This window comes from Myripristis murdjan, chromosome 14, assembly GCF_902150065.1.
Source record: "Myripristis murdjan chromosome 14, fMyrMur1.1, whole genome shotgun sequence".
Lineage (NCBI taxonomy): Eukaryota > Metazoa > Chordata > Actinopteri > Holocentriformes > Holocentridae > Myripristis > Myripristis murdjan.
Window position 1 is genome coordinate 31554570 of NC_043993.1, and position 15312 is coordinate 31569881.

Genomic DNA, 15312 nt, shown 5'->3' on the forward strand with positions numbered 1-15312 from the left:
AGCAGCCATTTCATTGTAGTGAGAGCATTTGAAACTTGACATCACTGTGACTTCGAGGATAATCAGAGCCTCATAAAACTTTGCATTCTCAAACCAGAGGTGAATTCAAAAAACAAAAATTGCAATAAATCGTTATATCGAGTCGCAAAACTGGTAGAATCGCAGTATGTAAGAATTGCAATACATATTGAAGCGGCACCCAAGTATTGTGATAGTATTGAATCAGGAGAAAAGCATATTGTCCTGGCTCTATATATTAATGTAACTCCAAATTGTATGAAGTTGATATAATGGTTATGATTAGGAAACAAGACAAGGAAACTGACAAGGAGAAGGGTTAAACAAACAAGCAATTAGAGGGAAAGAGTGCAGTCGGACACTGCAAGACAAAACAACAAGACAAGAAGAAAGACAGGGAGACAGTGCAAGCTAAAAAAAACAAGCAGTAGATTAGAGGCAAAAGAAGTAAAGAGGTGGCAGGGTAGCTGTGAACTGAAAGCCTTATTCATGGTACAGTTTTACAAGCGGGAATTGGAGGGTTATTGCTCTCCCTCTTAGTCTGGACACAGTATATGTGCTATTACTTCCAGAAGCACTGCATGGGTTTAGCAGCATTGCAGTAATTGAAATTTTGAATAGGATGAGCTGTCAGGAGAGGAGCCATTCTTTGCCCAGATGGTTTTACAGCTCTCAAACATGCACTGCATTTTTTTCATGGTCATGCTGTAGCCAGTCTTTGAGTCAAGTTGATCCTGTTTTGTACTTTTTTCACCATTTAATTGACTTCTGTTACTTATTCCAAAAAATTTTAGCAATGATGTAATAACTTAATGGAATATCCTCTCAAAAAGAGCTGCTAACTGTAGTTTTGTCTTCTTCTGTATGTATGCACCTGTTGTCCATCCTTTCCTCTTAATTTAATGAGTCGAAATCCGTGTTTCAGGCCTGCAGAAGATTCGTTAAGAGAGGCCAAGTCCACCACGGACGTCAACCACAACTCCTCCCCAGCGGTTATGACGCCCAGCAGCCACGGCCCAGGAAAGATCACCGCGCAGGTAGTCACGTCATCAAGTCCCGCCTCTTCCAGCAACTCTGTTCTGTCTAGCTTCCTGTACGGCATGCCCATGTCGTCCAAGCCGCACCCGGACGGCAAGCTGGACCTCAAGCCCATGTCGCTGCTCAACCTGGGCAAGGACAGGCTGGGCAGCTGGACAGCAGGCGCAGACAAGGGCACACCTGTCAAGGACTGTGCTAGCAATGGTAAGGTCTGTGTGTGCGTGGATGTGTAGTGTGTGTGTGTGTGAGCTTTGTAGACGGAGTGTGTGTGGGGGGGGTAATGCCATGTTGCTAAGCTTGTCATGGAAACCAAATTAGATAGTTACTCAGATGGTAGCTTTCCGGCGCTGATGCAAGGTTTTTGCAAACTAAAACTACGATTAAAATTAGGTGTTAAAGAACATTGAGCCTCATTCACAAAACATGGGTATGATCACATTTAGTCCTAATATGTACCTACAAACGTTTCCACAATCATTTTCAAATATATATATATATATATATATATATATATATATATATATATATATATATATATATATATATATGTATATGTAACTGAATATGTCCTTTGGTCCCAGCAAAATCTCCATTTGTTGGGAGGCATGCGTGACAGCAGGCTGAAGGGGCTTCAACTTACAAAGTTTAATTCTTGATGTAAAGTCACTTTATTTAGTAACATATCATTAACAAAATGTATGTCAGTGTATTAGTAAAGATAAATAGGGCACTGATGATAACCATATTTACAAATTCATAGCCACATAGACACTACTGTTCAATCAGAAACATGTTACTCACAAATACACAACCAAACCAGACAATGCCAATGCAGCTGTCTCTTACTGTTGGAGCCTCGAGGAGAGAGTGTGTCGTCAGAGACCAGGCAGATTTCTAAGAGCCATGAATGTCTCATGATGCATTTAGCTCACTGAAGACAATTCTCCTGCATCTCTGCAGTGTGCTGGAGCCACAGCTGAGCTGGAGAAAAACATGATCCCAGGCCAGCATATTGCAGCCATGTGTCAGCTCTACACCTCTAAATGTGGTGGAGAGTATCATTAAGATGACACCATAATATTTCAAATTTCCACATCTGCAATGGAACAGACTCACATAAACAGTATTTTCATATGCTATTACTGACCTGCCAAGCACCATCAAAATAATAGAGTGCACAAAACGTCTTCTCCAAAACAATTTGCAAACCCTACATAAAAATGCACTTAATCTGTGACGCCAACATGAACCTCCTAAATGTGGTTTCCCGCTGGCCAGGAGGGACCCATGACTCAGTGGTGCTGCAGACGAGCAGTGTGAGCATGCGTCTTAACCAGGGTGCTGCTGGAGACGCATGGTGCATCGGTAAGTCACTTTTTCTGCTGACTGAACTAACCAGGGACTCTGTGCCAACCAGTTTGTCTCTGGGTGAAACACATGGCTGATGACATCCCTGACTGACCCTCAGACCCAACAAAGGTGACCTTGCATTTATTGTCAAGCACACACTCGCTCCACCATGCAGCGCACTGCTTAGACAGCTCCTGTCCAGGAGTTCTTGTTTTCTGTCACTTTTTGCATTCAGCGTCAACAGCTCCTCTATTACAGACTTTAAACTCTTTCTTTTTGGGTCTCTTTATTATGGTTTGTTCATATTTCCATCAGTGCTTTCTGTTTGCCCATGACCCCTCAGTCAACACACCGTTATTCGGGTCGCCACTTCATCTGCTCACGTTAATCAACATCAGCAGACACACACACATCCAATTTAGAAATAAGCGGCATTCATCAATGGATCTTCAACCTGAGGGCACGCACAAAATTGAGAGGTTTTATTTATCCCACATTGTTTTTTCTCTGGCCCTTAAAGGAATTTAAGAAGTTTTGTGGATGAAGCCCATTGTGTATAAACTAAAATGACCTTGTCTACTTGAAAAACTAAGCGAAATAAATTAAAAAAAAAAAAAATGTACATGTTTTAGTTTTTCTTTTGTTTATGTGCTCTTAATTATAATTAACAAGAACCATTTTTAAAGGGTTGATCTCTTGTGATAGGTGTTATTCTATCTGGATTTAAGATATCAACACTACCATTAGAATCAGATTCAGGTTACCTCACCTCATTGGCAGACTTGTTCGCTTTTTTAAGTAAACTTTTGAGACTAAATATCAGACTAAGTGCCTGGTTTACCCGTACTTTTTTGCTGTCTACTGACAGTGTTTCTTTGAAGTATGCTGCTTCTGCAGTGAGCTTTGAAGTCAGGTCATTATACCAATCATTATTTCATTCAAAGCGATACATCACTTTGATAGCACATTCCCGTGTTTTGTAGGAATCTGTTAACCAGCAGCATTAGCTGCTCTGGGCACTAGATAATCTTGCACAATGGTGTTTGAAATCCTAGACTAGAAGTCAAACCTTACACAGGTACACAAATTTTGCAGACGACACCCAGGCAGTATGATTTAATTCTTTGCCCAGGGTCATACTTTTCAATAAATAATTTTGCCTCTTTGTTGGTATTGATACTGGGAGCAGAGAGAAAGAATGGATGCCTCAGTACATTACGAGGGCTGCTAATGTAGGTGGTTGACTGCTTCTGAATTGCTGTAGAGGTGTGAGTGCTGAGTGAAAGATGACTTCAGCTGTTTGTTTATACGTCTCGTTTGAATGTAGTTATTTGTGTATCATTTGACAATAGTAGAAGACCTTGTTCTGGTGTGGTGATTTTTCTAATGCTGTATGTTTGTTGTTTTGTTAGATGAGACAACAGGACTACCTGGTGAGCTGGGCCAGAGCCCTCCTGGTATCCACATCTCCAAGAGGCTACTCTTCTCAATAGTACATGAGAAATCAGGTAGGCTTGAACTCACTGAGAGGATGTTGGCAGTGTTCCTGTAAAAATCTCATTAAGTGAAATATTTTAAGGGCATAACATAGCTTCTGTATTTGTCTAAAAGTTGGGCAGACCATGCAAGTAAATCCGTCACATCCTTTGTGTTGGCCAAAGACTGTATATTTGTCTGTGATACTGACAAATCGCTAAGTGACCATTCAAGGATATGCTTCATTCGAGCAGCCGTTCCGAATGGCAGATTCACCAGAGAGCCAGAGATCAGAGTTTGTGAGACTTGAAAGCACAGCAGTGCAAAGTTATCTTTGAATAGGTGTCGATGCGTTCATGGTGACAATCCAAGGCGCATTTCATTGATGTTTCAAAGCCAGCATATGAGTTTGTACTACAGATAGAACATTTGTACAATTTTCTATGTAGCTCAGGATAAAATCCACTCAGTGGGATTTTGGAAATTAAAAAACTGCAAAAAAGTCCAGATATGCAAAAATAATAATTAAAGTGCAGACGTTTCAGTCCATGTGGACTTCCCTTGCAAAAGATAAATGCATCAGACAAACACATTTTTATAACCGTTGATAGGTGTTCACGGTCACAGTCCCGTTAGCTGATGTTGGAAAACCAGGACATCACATGAGTAAGAGCAGCAGAATAAAAAGTCAGCCTGTTTCCTAACAAGGTGATCACATTATTAAGGGCACACAAATACATCATCATATGATCCATCTCTAACATTGGCGATGCAACATGATCAAACACAATGAAAGACATAACATATACTTGATTAAAGCATTAAAAGCTGATACAGTGGTGCGTGCCGGGGACACTTTGGGCCCATCTTGTAGACAGAGAAAACAGAAGAACGTCGAAAAAGCATGGCATTTCAGGTTCTCTGTTTCGACCGTCAGGATGCATCATTTCATCAAGATAAAGCAAAGTTTTCCTGACCTGCAATTGCATGTGATCACAGTGTCAGAGAATGAGACCAGACATCAAGTGCTCAGCACTTATAAAATGTTTTGCAGTAGGTAATTGATTAATCATTGCCCTGCAAAAAGCTTTTTGTGTTTATTTATTCTAATCTCGAGTTGTCCAACATGTCGACAAGTCTACATACAGTACTAGTCCACTGGCCTACAAAAAGTTGAAATCTAGCATCCCAGCACACAATTTTTTTCCACTTGTTTTATTATGACTAATTAATCTACCCTTTCTTCATTGATTTTCAGAAGTAATGCTCATCACAAGTTACCAGATCCCAAAGTGATGACTTAAATGAAATATTCATTTTATAATATGGGAGAGAAAAGCGAGCAGAGCTTAATGTTTGGGAAAATGAAACCAGCACATGTTTGGTATTTGTGCTGGATAAATGACCAAATCATTTATCAAAATAACTTGATTAACTTTCTGTTGACCTAACAAGTCATAGGATTACCAGGCACATACAGCGCCAAGTATCATGACTGAACCAAAGCCAAACTCTAGCAGCTGTTAGCCACTACAGGCTAAGCTACTGAGATGTCAAGGGTAATGTCAGACTAATAAGATTCAACATGTTTCCCATGTAGACTTGAGTTGAGAAGAAAGAGATGGAGACAATCAAAACCAAGATCTCTGGCACAATGAAATAAAGCTTATTTAGAGGTTAAATCTCAAACAAAGTAATTCTGTTAGTCTATCAAGCGAGTCTCCATTTCACTGTCCATAAAGTATTGCCGGGATTTACCGCTTGTCCTTCTCTCCTTGCAGAAAAATGGGACTCCTTCATTCGGGAAACTGAAGACATCAACACGTTGAGAGAATGTGTTCAGATCTTGTTCAACAGTAGATATGGTGAGAATACCTGCTGTCTTTCCATTTTGAATTGACTCTGATCTTCAGCACGTGTCGAGTACAGTTTAGACAGCTACTTTTGCCTCGTCCAAGTAGTGTGTGTAAGCATTCACAGCGATGATTCTAGGTAGAAATGTCTTTAGTTTGTTTGTGGGTTAGGGTCACTGTTTTGGTTTGATCATCCGTTTGTCGGCAATGAAACATCTGGTCATGGATTATTCATTTTTCTCATTGCCTGCTAAGTTGGTTCCTTTTAGTCTTGGGTACCGTAAACTGTGAATGTGACACAGCTGCTAGAAGCATTACTTGTACAGAGGAACCTGTCACAATCACTCTTTGAATGCTGTCATTCATAAAAAATGCTCTCAGCAACGCAAAAGTAGCTTAGATCTACAGGTGTATAATAGCCCAAAGCACCACTACGCAGAATTTAAGCGAATGTCGAAATCACACTCTTTGTCCTCACTTTAATCATCGCATCATACTGGTTTCTTGCTGACGTCTATCTCCAGCTGAAGCCCTGGGGCTGGATCACATGGTGCCTGTGCCCTACCGCAAGATAGCATGTGACCCTGGGGCCGTGGAGATCATCGGCATCCCTGACCAGATCCCTTTCAAGAGGCCCTGCACCTACGGAGTTCCCAAGCTTAAACGAATCCTGGATGAGCGCCATGGAATCCGTTTCATCGTCAAACGGTAATTGAGCTATCAGATGGCTGTCACAGTGGGGAAGAATGGGGCTAGTGTGGAGAATACTGGGAGTTTCAATGAGGACAAATTACTCATAAAATATTGTTAGCAAGATCTTGGTTGATATTAGACTAATTTTGTCCTCTTTGTTAGTGTTCAGCTTTTGTCTCCCACAATGGCCCATGTTGTGGAAAACCAGTGATATCATGGACAGCAAACCTACCATCGCTCAGTTTACCTGGCTTTTTACTCGTGGACTAGTTTGACCATCAACCTTTGACGTAAATCCGTAATGTCAAACTGACTAAAATCTTTTAAGGACACAAATAAATAAATGCTGTTCTGAAAGTGCAATTGCTTCTTTTTGTCCCCCACCCCTATAAAATCGGAGGGGACAATGAATTGGTGTGCGTGTACACTCATCACACAGTGACATGTAATTTCCAGATGGACGCTCGCATTTCCACCAGATTTGGTTTAAATGTTGGTCATGGGCCAAAGAAGAAGGTGCAGATTTTCACACCCCTTGGCAAAAAAGGGGGTGAGGGAATGAGCATGGCATATCACCAAAAGGCCCATAGGTTCACGGATTCACTGGTCTTCACAGAACTTTGACCATGTATGTCATGGGCCACAAAAGGGGGTGTGGCAGTGGGTGTGGCTGTACCACAAAACTCTCAGAACTTCCCAATGGATTAGCATAACACATTAGTGCAAGGTTTGTCCAGGGCTAAGGAACAACATACAGTAAAAGGGCATACCGATGTGTGTAGCTGCCGACAAGTTGGTTGACACACAGCCACGCCCACTTCTTGTTACGCTTTTTATTACAGTCTCTGGACCAGAGGTATTAGTTTGTTAATTATAAACTTGTTAATTTTGGTAGTTGCTTGTGTTACTATGAGCGCTGACTGGAGGCATTTACCCACCTTTTTATTAACCACTTCACCAACGGGGCAGCTCCATTGCACTGTCGTACTCTTGTTCTAATGCAACCGAAATTAGTTTCTTTTCTTTTGATTAGCTGGGGTGTTATCTGTCAGTTAAACATCTCTGTTTGTTCCAGCAGACAGCGACCCACTGACAAGTAAACAGCTTCCACTTATGGCCCCAGTGACTCTCTCATGCCAGCGTATTGCACTAACATCATGGTGCTCCTCTATCCATGCGTTTAAGCTAATTTAAATGAGGCACCATGCCTTGTGCGAGATAACACATCTTTTAGCAAATCCTGCAGGCAGCTCATTAGTGTTAATACAATTAGGAAAGATCGAAAATGTGATTAATTTGAAATTGCATCACATTCCCATTGTCATTGAGACATGTTCCAGACACAGGCCCTTCTGAGGTGTTTGACGGTCTTTTCTGGGATGATCTGCTCTGGTTCTTAGTTGACATCAGGGACTGTTCACACTTACAGGAGGGATTTTGCCCAATGAAAGTATTACTGTCGCTATGTGTGTCATGCCGGTGAAATTTGAATGCTGTAGTTGTAATGCTGATGCCACAAATTTTGTTCTTGAGTAATACCTGCAGCAGCAACAACATTAATGATAACAAATGGAACTTTTTTCCTCGAGGAATTCAATGTCACATTGATGGTCAGACAGCTACTAATTAGAACTGCACAGTTAATCAAAATCATATCAAAATCACAGTATGGATGGGTGCAGTATCCAAATCACAGCAGTTTTTTGGATGAAGGTGAAATGTGACCGTATATCATTAAAACTGAAATATTGTGGAGCTACAGAGATGCCCTGGTCAACAGATCATATTCTTCAGATGTAAAAAAAAAAAAAAAAAAAAAAACACAATAGTTTGGTGCAGAACCTAGCAAAAATAATATCATTCTCATTTTACAGTTTTTTACTAGTTAAAATGAAAATTATGATGGAAAGATGTTAACTCTCGCTAAAATCCCACAATATCGTGCAGCCCTACCATAAATGCCATGCAGTGGACATTGACTGTAGTAGTTTAAAAAAAGTATTTAAAAAAAGTAGTTTGGCTACCGGCTGTGATGAATGCAGTCAGATGATCAGCTAACTACTACACTGGGTAACAAGCAGCATCCAACTTCACTACCTTGCTCATTTAGAAATTCTATCTTAGTCTCCAAAGCATTTTTCAAAGAGCGGTTAATGTGCAACAACATTTTGATTTGAGTTTTATCATCGCTCACCTTCTGCCTCCAGCCAGCTTTGTTCCTCCACATGTAAAGTATTTGCTTTGTGATTATTATTTTTTGGCCTGAGAGTTGAAACAGTCCTTGAACTCTGTGACTAATCGCTCGTTTTCCCTTTTTCTATTCCAGAATGTTTGATGAAAGGATTTTCACTGGTAAGATTCTGATTAATTTTGTTTACTTCACTGACGTTTTTAATTCAGTTTTCTCATGCATATAAGCTATGCTTTGGCCTCATTAATAAAATAATGCTGATCCATCTTCTACAACACCTTCCCACTCACTGCCACAACATCATCCTAGAAAATTTACTATTCTGCCTGAATTTGCAGGGTTTCTGCTAGGGAAATATTGGCGACAGGCAAATGTCAGGAGAGATTTCAATTTGTCAGGCAACTTGGGGAGCAAATCTGCTCAAATATAATCAGTGCCAAGGATATAATGGAGGATAAACAGCCTAAACTCATTTTATCCTGTTTTCTTTCTTTCTTTTTTTTTCACTACAGAGTAAGAACAGAGATTGTAGAATAGCTGGATAATCATGTTTTCTTGGCTGATGTTAACGATTTTAAGTATAAATGGGTCTTTTTCCTGAAAACACAACTGATTTTTGTTTATATTCATGGTTGTTTGCGTGTGACTTTCTTGTACATCTCTGATCTGTGCCTATATTGTGCTTAATATACACTTATTTGAAGGTTCAAATTATGTAAAATGATTGTAGTTTGTACATCTGATTAGAAAACACAACGCTTGATTCAGCTGTGTGGAATAAGAAGGAAACAAAACAAAACCTACCTTTTTGTATAGGGATCAAGTCCAACCTGCATTTTCATCAACAAACTGTTGTTAAGATCTGCATCCCTGGTAGGGGAGCGTTGGGTGAATATTTTAGAAAATATTCCATGTGTGCTTAGGGTGTAAATTATGGCCCTATGATTTCAGAGTGAGTCTTTACCGGTAAATAGACAGTAATTGGCTAAGAGAAAACCCTGCTGTCAAGTTCTTGTTTATATATTCACACCCCATAGATGTTTCTTGCTAATGGGATGCGGTGTTCGGCTTATCTTCTCTGTCTTGTTGTTTGCTGAAGCTGCTGGCAAGGTTGCCAGGGAGGAGGGCAAGCATGACCTGGGCTCCATGGCCGAAGACAGTTTCCCTGACAATCTCAGCATCCCGCCCACCACAGCAGAGCTGGTCAGCAATCCTCACAGCAGCAGGTCAGAATACAGCCCTCTTAGAAGTCATATTTCTGCGCCGCCTTAATGTATGAGGTTGCCAAAAAATTGTATTGCATTTCCAACCAGCATTAGTCACAGCGCATATCCGAGTTTAACTGTTTAAGGACACCGCTGGAAGGATTTTTTTCATTAATATGCTACCGGGAAGCTGATTCTGATAAACATAATTCTAGCATAATTACAAATGGCAGCCCCAGTGGTCTGCTTCATGCTTTCATTTGGCCTCATTTTAGGCGTTCTTGTTCTCAATTTTCTGAGAAATCACCTGCGGTAGACTCGGCTAATGCATCAACCAGTCCAATCATCCTGATCGCATCAGTACATCTGGCAGGGTTATTTAAAAATATCCTGCGCAGGTTACTTACACTTAGAAAAATAATATTATAGTGCTCGGCTAACAACAGATGATCAACGTAAAAATAAAATCTCAAGGTCTTGAAGTGTCACACTGATATGGGTCTTGGTAAGTCAACAGTATCAAGCCTGCGATCTGTATTGTGATGAAAAATTAAATAAGCAGACTGTAAAGGGTTTAGTGAACCTAAATTGTGGCCAGGAAAAAACGCATTCCAGTGGCATTCAGTATATTTTCTAAGACTTTTAATTTGTTTTTCATTTTTGCAGTTGCTTATATGTTTTCATTTCATTTCACAGATCAGCAAGTGCATGTGTGAGTCCCTTGGCTGATTGTGAAGCAGGTAAGTGGAAAGAGTTTCAATGATTTTCATTGATTTTTCTAGAATTTATGATCCAGTGCTCCATATTATGATATTGTGCCTGTCTGAATAAAAGTACACGGTCTTCGACCCATGGGTGTTTCATCCAAGTTTCTTAGTAATGCACAGCAGACCTGTGAAATCGCTAAAGAAAACATCCCATTGCCTGTTTTGTAGTCCAGTCATTTGAAACACCTTCTATCACCCATTTAAAAATATTAAACACAGTCCTAAAATGTGCTGGCACACAGCAACAGAACATTTAAAGAATGAACTGTTCAATCCCCCCAGGTCCTTCGGGAGATTGCATTCCTGTGAAAAGGATTAAAACTGAGCCTCCAGATGGGGAAATCATTCAAGTTACAGTGCCAGGTAAGTGAGAGCATGCACTGCGGCCATTAGCTGCGGAAATGGTTCAGTTGTTAAAACTACTATAAAGGCAGTGGAACAGATTTCTGCTGACCTATATTCATAGCAGCAGTGTTTTAAGCGTATTGAGTGGACTGAGGGGCCGTGGACACAGAGGATGTCCTCGCATTAAAAAAAAAAAAAAAAAAAAAAAAGATGTGAGACATAACACTCCTGTAGTTGGCACCTGATGTCATTTAAAAGTAAGGAGAAAAAGGACAGTGTTTCACTGTTGCTATGACAACATGTGACATCACAGCTAAATACTTACCTGTAGTAGGTATAATCAATCCACATGACTGGCTAGCTGGAATCCAATCCCTCCAGGGTCTTTTGCCATTAGATTATAGTAGCATTTTGATTAAAAAGAAAAACTGAGGGTCGTCAGACATCACCGTGATTAAACTCTCCTGGTATTTTTAACCATTTCTTAATCAGTATTCATCCCACCCCTTCTCTTTTGTGATTTGTGGCTTTTTCTAAAACTGACTGTTACAAGCACTGTGCTGCACATGTTCATATTGGGAAACAATTAAACAACAGTGTGATGAAAATCTGACGGCATCTGCGTGCACGGCCCCTGACGTTTCCCTGGAAATGTCGCAGATTTGGCTATCTTTTGATGCCCAAGCCAGTACTGCTGACTGTGTGTAATAATTATGCATTTAATTTTTATTTGCAAATGTCAAAAGTTAGGATGTCCCAGACTGTGTGGTGAGATCAGGACACATGTACTGACCTGATCACACAATGAGGGCCATCACAGTCTTAATTAGTTGTGATATTTTGTACTGATTAGTATCGTGCCTTAAGCTGAAAGCATTAAGATGAGCAATTTTTAGACTGTAAAATAACACACATTCCTGTTGCTCTCCTTTGTGTACAAAGCAATACAGAAAAGCTCTGTGTTGGTCTCTCCAGACGCCAGCATGAGTGGGGAGGAGCCCAGCGAGTCTGTGGCCGAGCCGGTCGTGGCTGCAGCGTGTCCAGCCACGGCCTCGCCCTCCGCCCCCCATCACCCCATGGAGAACCACGCAGGTAACCTCAGCCTCGCCGGCTCCCACCTCCATTTCATCTTCCTCCTCCTCCTCACCACAGCGCCCGGAATGCCTGCCTCTGCCACGGCTTTAAGGCCTGCCCTAGTGCCACGCGGCGCCCACCACCACCAGCTCACACTTCTGGCCGTTTTTAGGGAGCTAAATAAGCCGCCACACGTATGAAACCACTTTTCTTAGATACTCCCTCTTCCACTATGCCACTTCTCCTCTCCTCCAAACCTTCCCAGCAACTAGGATCCACTCCCCAACCTCAGCAAACCCCCACTACCCCGCTCCGTCTAGCTCTTCTCTTCTCCCAGTTTTTAAGTACAAACACGGGCTCTCATCTGGAAAAGGCACGGTGTATCAGTTGAACTAATTTGATCTCAGTTACCTAACCTAATCTTTTATCTCCGGTATTTTTTCCATTTCAAATTTTGGAGACTGATTCATTGTGCACGTTTTCAGATTTGGCGTTCTGTTATCCTCTAATCCTGCTGCCCGGACATGGTTAGACTTAGTTACCGTATTAGAGTGACTGAACTGCTCCTCAAAAACCCCCTCAAGACCCCAGATCCCATCTAACACAATACAGTCTGTAGACCCAAACAGCTCATCATAGGTAACTAGAGTAAGGTTGCCAAGAACATTTGAGTAGACAAAATTGTCTTAACTTCACTTGGCCTCATTTATCAAACTAGAAATCAAAGGGAAATGTTTTTGGTGTTTTCTTATATTGCAGGATTTCTCTCAAGAATATATGAACAAACATGCTGCATCGCCTATCCTTAGTCACACGCAGCATTTTTTTGCCAGAACAAGTGTATCATGGGCTATTGCAGAACATTTAAATCACCGGATGTAGCACACACACACGGCCCTCCACAGTAACCTAAAGCTCTCCCTCATGCAAGACTGATAGAAGGATTCTTCTGCCAGGAGTTGAAAAAATCAGATTTTTTTGGGGGATGTTTGCAGATGTTTTTGGATGTCTGCAGGCATCAAAAACAAGTGGAGCCCTCGGTGGTTGAAAGCAAGAAAAAAAAGCACCCAGCAACATTTTGAGAATTGGATTGGATGTGAGGTTGGAGACTGGACACCATCTTCGAGAATGATTGACGTTATTGAAAATTTCGATTCACATTGAATTGCTTATCCACTACCGTCCAAAGTAATGAATTCTGTACAACAGTCTCCCTAGAGAGTGCAAGACCTCTGGCAAAACACTGCTCCTCCAGCAAGGCTGTTGTTTGTCCAGTGAGATTTTTCTTAAAACGTCAAACCAAGCGATAAATGAGGTCATTTCTTCTGTTTAAAGGGAGCGCTCTGTTTCCCTGAAATTTCCATACAGCAGACATTTATTGAGAACAAATACTCTACTCAAGTGGTCTTGGGCTTAGCATACATTCAGGTAGCTTTTCGTTTTGTTTTATTTTATTGATTTGATTGTGCTTTGTTTAAGTTTTCTTTTCTTTCACAAATGACCACTAAAGGAAAAAAAATCAAGGTAAGTGCAGCAAATGTGACACAATGTGCTTTACTGTTTACTGAAGATGTACTTTGTATTGCGGGACCTGTTTTTTTTTTTTTTTTTTTAATGGTTTCAGAATGCATTCACATAGGATATTTTTCTTGATCCGAACAAAATACAACATAGGTATTTCTTTGCTTTCTCAAAAGATTTGGCACTGAAAAGACCCCCTGCCATAAAAACTCTCCACCCATTACAGTGGTGGGAATACAAACTAGATAGATAGAGATAGATAGATAGATATACTTAATTGATCCCAACCATACCACTATGAATACAGGAGAATGATAAACCTCATAAATGCAAGACATTCTTCTCCCAGGTTAAAAACAGCTTATTATTCACAAATGGTATTGAGAATATGACTGAACATTTAAGGTAGTAACTGCAGCAATGTTGCATTGTTAGTAAACCACTGACAATATCGCAGCGACTGGTTCAGTATTCATTCAGTTCAGTCTCTGCTTTAAGCCTGTTGTTATCACACTATCAATTAAAACTACACTGCATCTTACATTAACAGGGAAGATATTGATGTCCAAGAAATAGCATATTATTGTGGTGGTAACATTAAAGGACCGTACCAGTGATTCTGCATGTTTGGTATAATATCTACAAAATATATAAACTTCATGTTTCTGCTAATGTTTTCCCAAAGCAAGGAGCCATATTTCAGGACTTAAGTATAATTTTTCCACCTTTTATTCAGCCATTGGTTCAAGACGTCAGACTTTCTTCACACCAGTATTTCATCACTTTCATAAACTGTTAAAGAAACTACCCCCGTTTTTGTTTAGGTGGTGCAGGAACTGGGAACGATCATAGTTCTTAGAGCCTCGTTGAGAGGGACTTTGTCAGCTCCTACTTCAGGGTCGGTACTTCACGAGCAAAAGAGGAACTTTGAGTGACGTAAGCGTATGGTGATTGGTCCTGACGTAATTGTTAGTCGATTGGTCAAACACATGAGCCAATAAACTTCCGGCAACCGTCGTTTTTAAAACCGATGTAAACGACAGCAGTGTGGAGAAGCTCTTAGCGTTCGCCTTCGGAAGAAAACATGGAAAATGTTCCAACTCTGTTTTTATCAAGAAACCCACAACACACAACAAACACACGGCTGCGATCACAGCCTCCTCCATCTTGTTACTGTATCGCACACAGCAATGATGCAAACCGCCGGCTTATGTCACTTCAGCGTTCCTAGAGGTGTGAATGCGAACGTAGAAAGGCCTTTGAAGGTTCGTAGTTCTCAGGGAACCTCCTTAGTGGGTTCCTCTCAGAGTCCCTAGAACTGTCCCATCAGAAAGCGCCTTTGAAATTAGAAGTGAAACAGTCGCTTTCCCAGAAAATAGTCCCCAAGGAGATATTTACTTTACGCAATTATGAGTGGGGAATCAGATTCAGAAATACTTTATTGATCTCCGAAGGGAAATTTCTGTGAAAGTTCTGTGGTTTATGATTGGCGATGACTTTGTCAGCCATAGAGGCAGAACATTATAAGGTGGTTGTTTTAACCAAAAATTCGTATCTGAAAATCAAGGGATTTTGATTATATGTTGCAGAATGTTTAGTACCCTGCATGATTTGCAGAATGGTGTGTTGACATGTAAAATGTGGATAAACTGTAGTAACATTCAAAATCACTGGTATGGTCCGTTTTAAGAATATATCTTCTAACCAACACTGAAGGAAATCATATGAAGTCAGTTTCATGAGTGGGAATACTTCACAAAAACATGAAGAAACTCTGTTCT

General features: G+C 40.7%; 1 protein-coding gene across 5 annotated transcripts in view; it reads left to right on the top strand.

The window, feature by feature from the left end:
• Window positions 1–15312, top strand: part of gtf2ird1 (GTF2I repeat domain containing 1) — a 47076-nt gene that overhangs the window by 19921 nt on the left and 11843 nt on the right. For 2 of the 5 annotated variants that reach the window (XM_030068416.1, XM_030068417.1), the window contains exons 6-15: window positions 944–1260; window positions 2335–2421; window positions 3819–3914; window positions 5664–5747; window positions 6260–6443; window positions 8755–8780; window positions 9719–9845; window positions 10521–10564; window positions 10874–10954; window positions 11879–12028. In XM_030068416.1, coding sequence (XP_029924276.1) covers window positions 944–1260; window positions 2335–2421; window positions 3819–3914; window positions 5664–5747; window positions 6260–6443; window positions 8755–8780; window positions 9719–9845; window positions 10521–10564; window positions 10874–10954; window positions 11879–12028 — 1196 coding nt within the window. The remainder of the gene's footprint in view (window positions 1–943; window positions 1261–2334; window positions 2422–3818; window positions 3915–5663; window positions 5748–6259; window positions 6444–8754; window positions 8781–9718; window positions 9846–10520; window positions 10565–10873; window positions 10955–11878; window positions 12029–15312) is intronic. The other 3 variants (XM_030068418.1, XM_030068419.1, XM_030068420.1) reach the window with 3 other exon arrangements.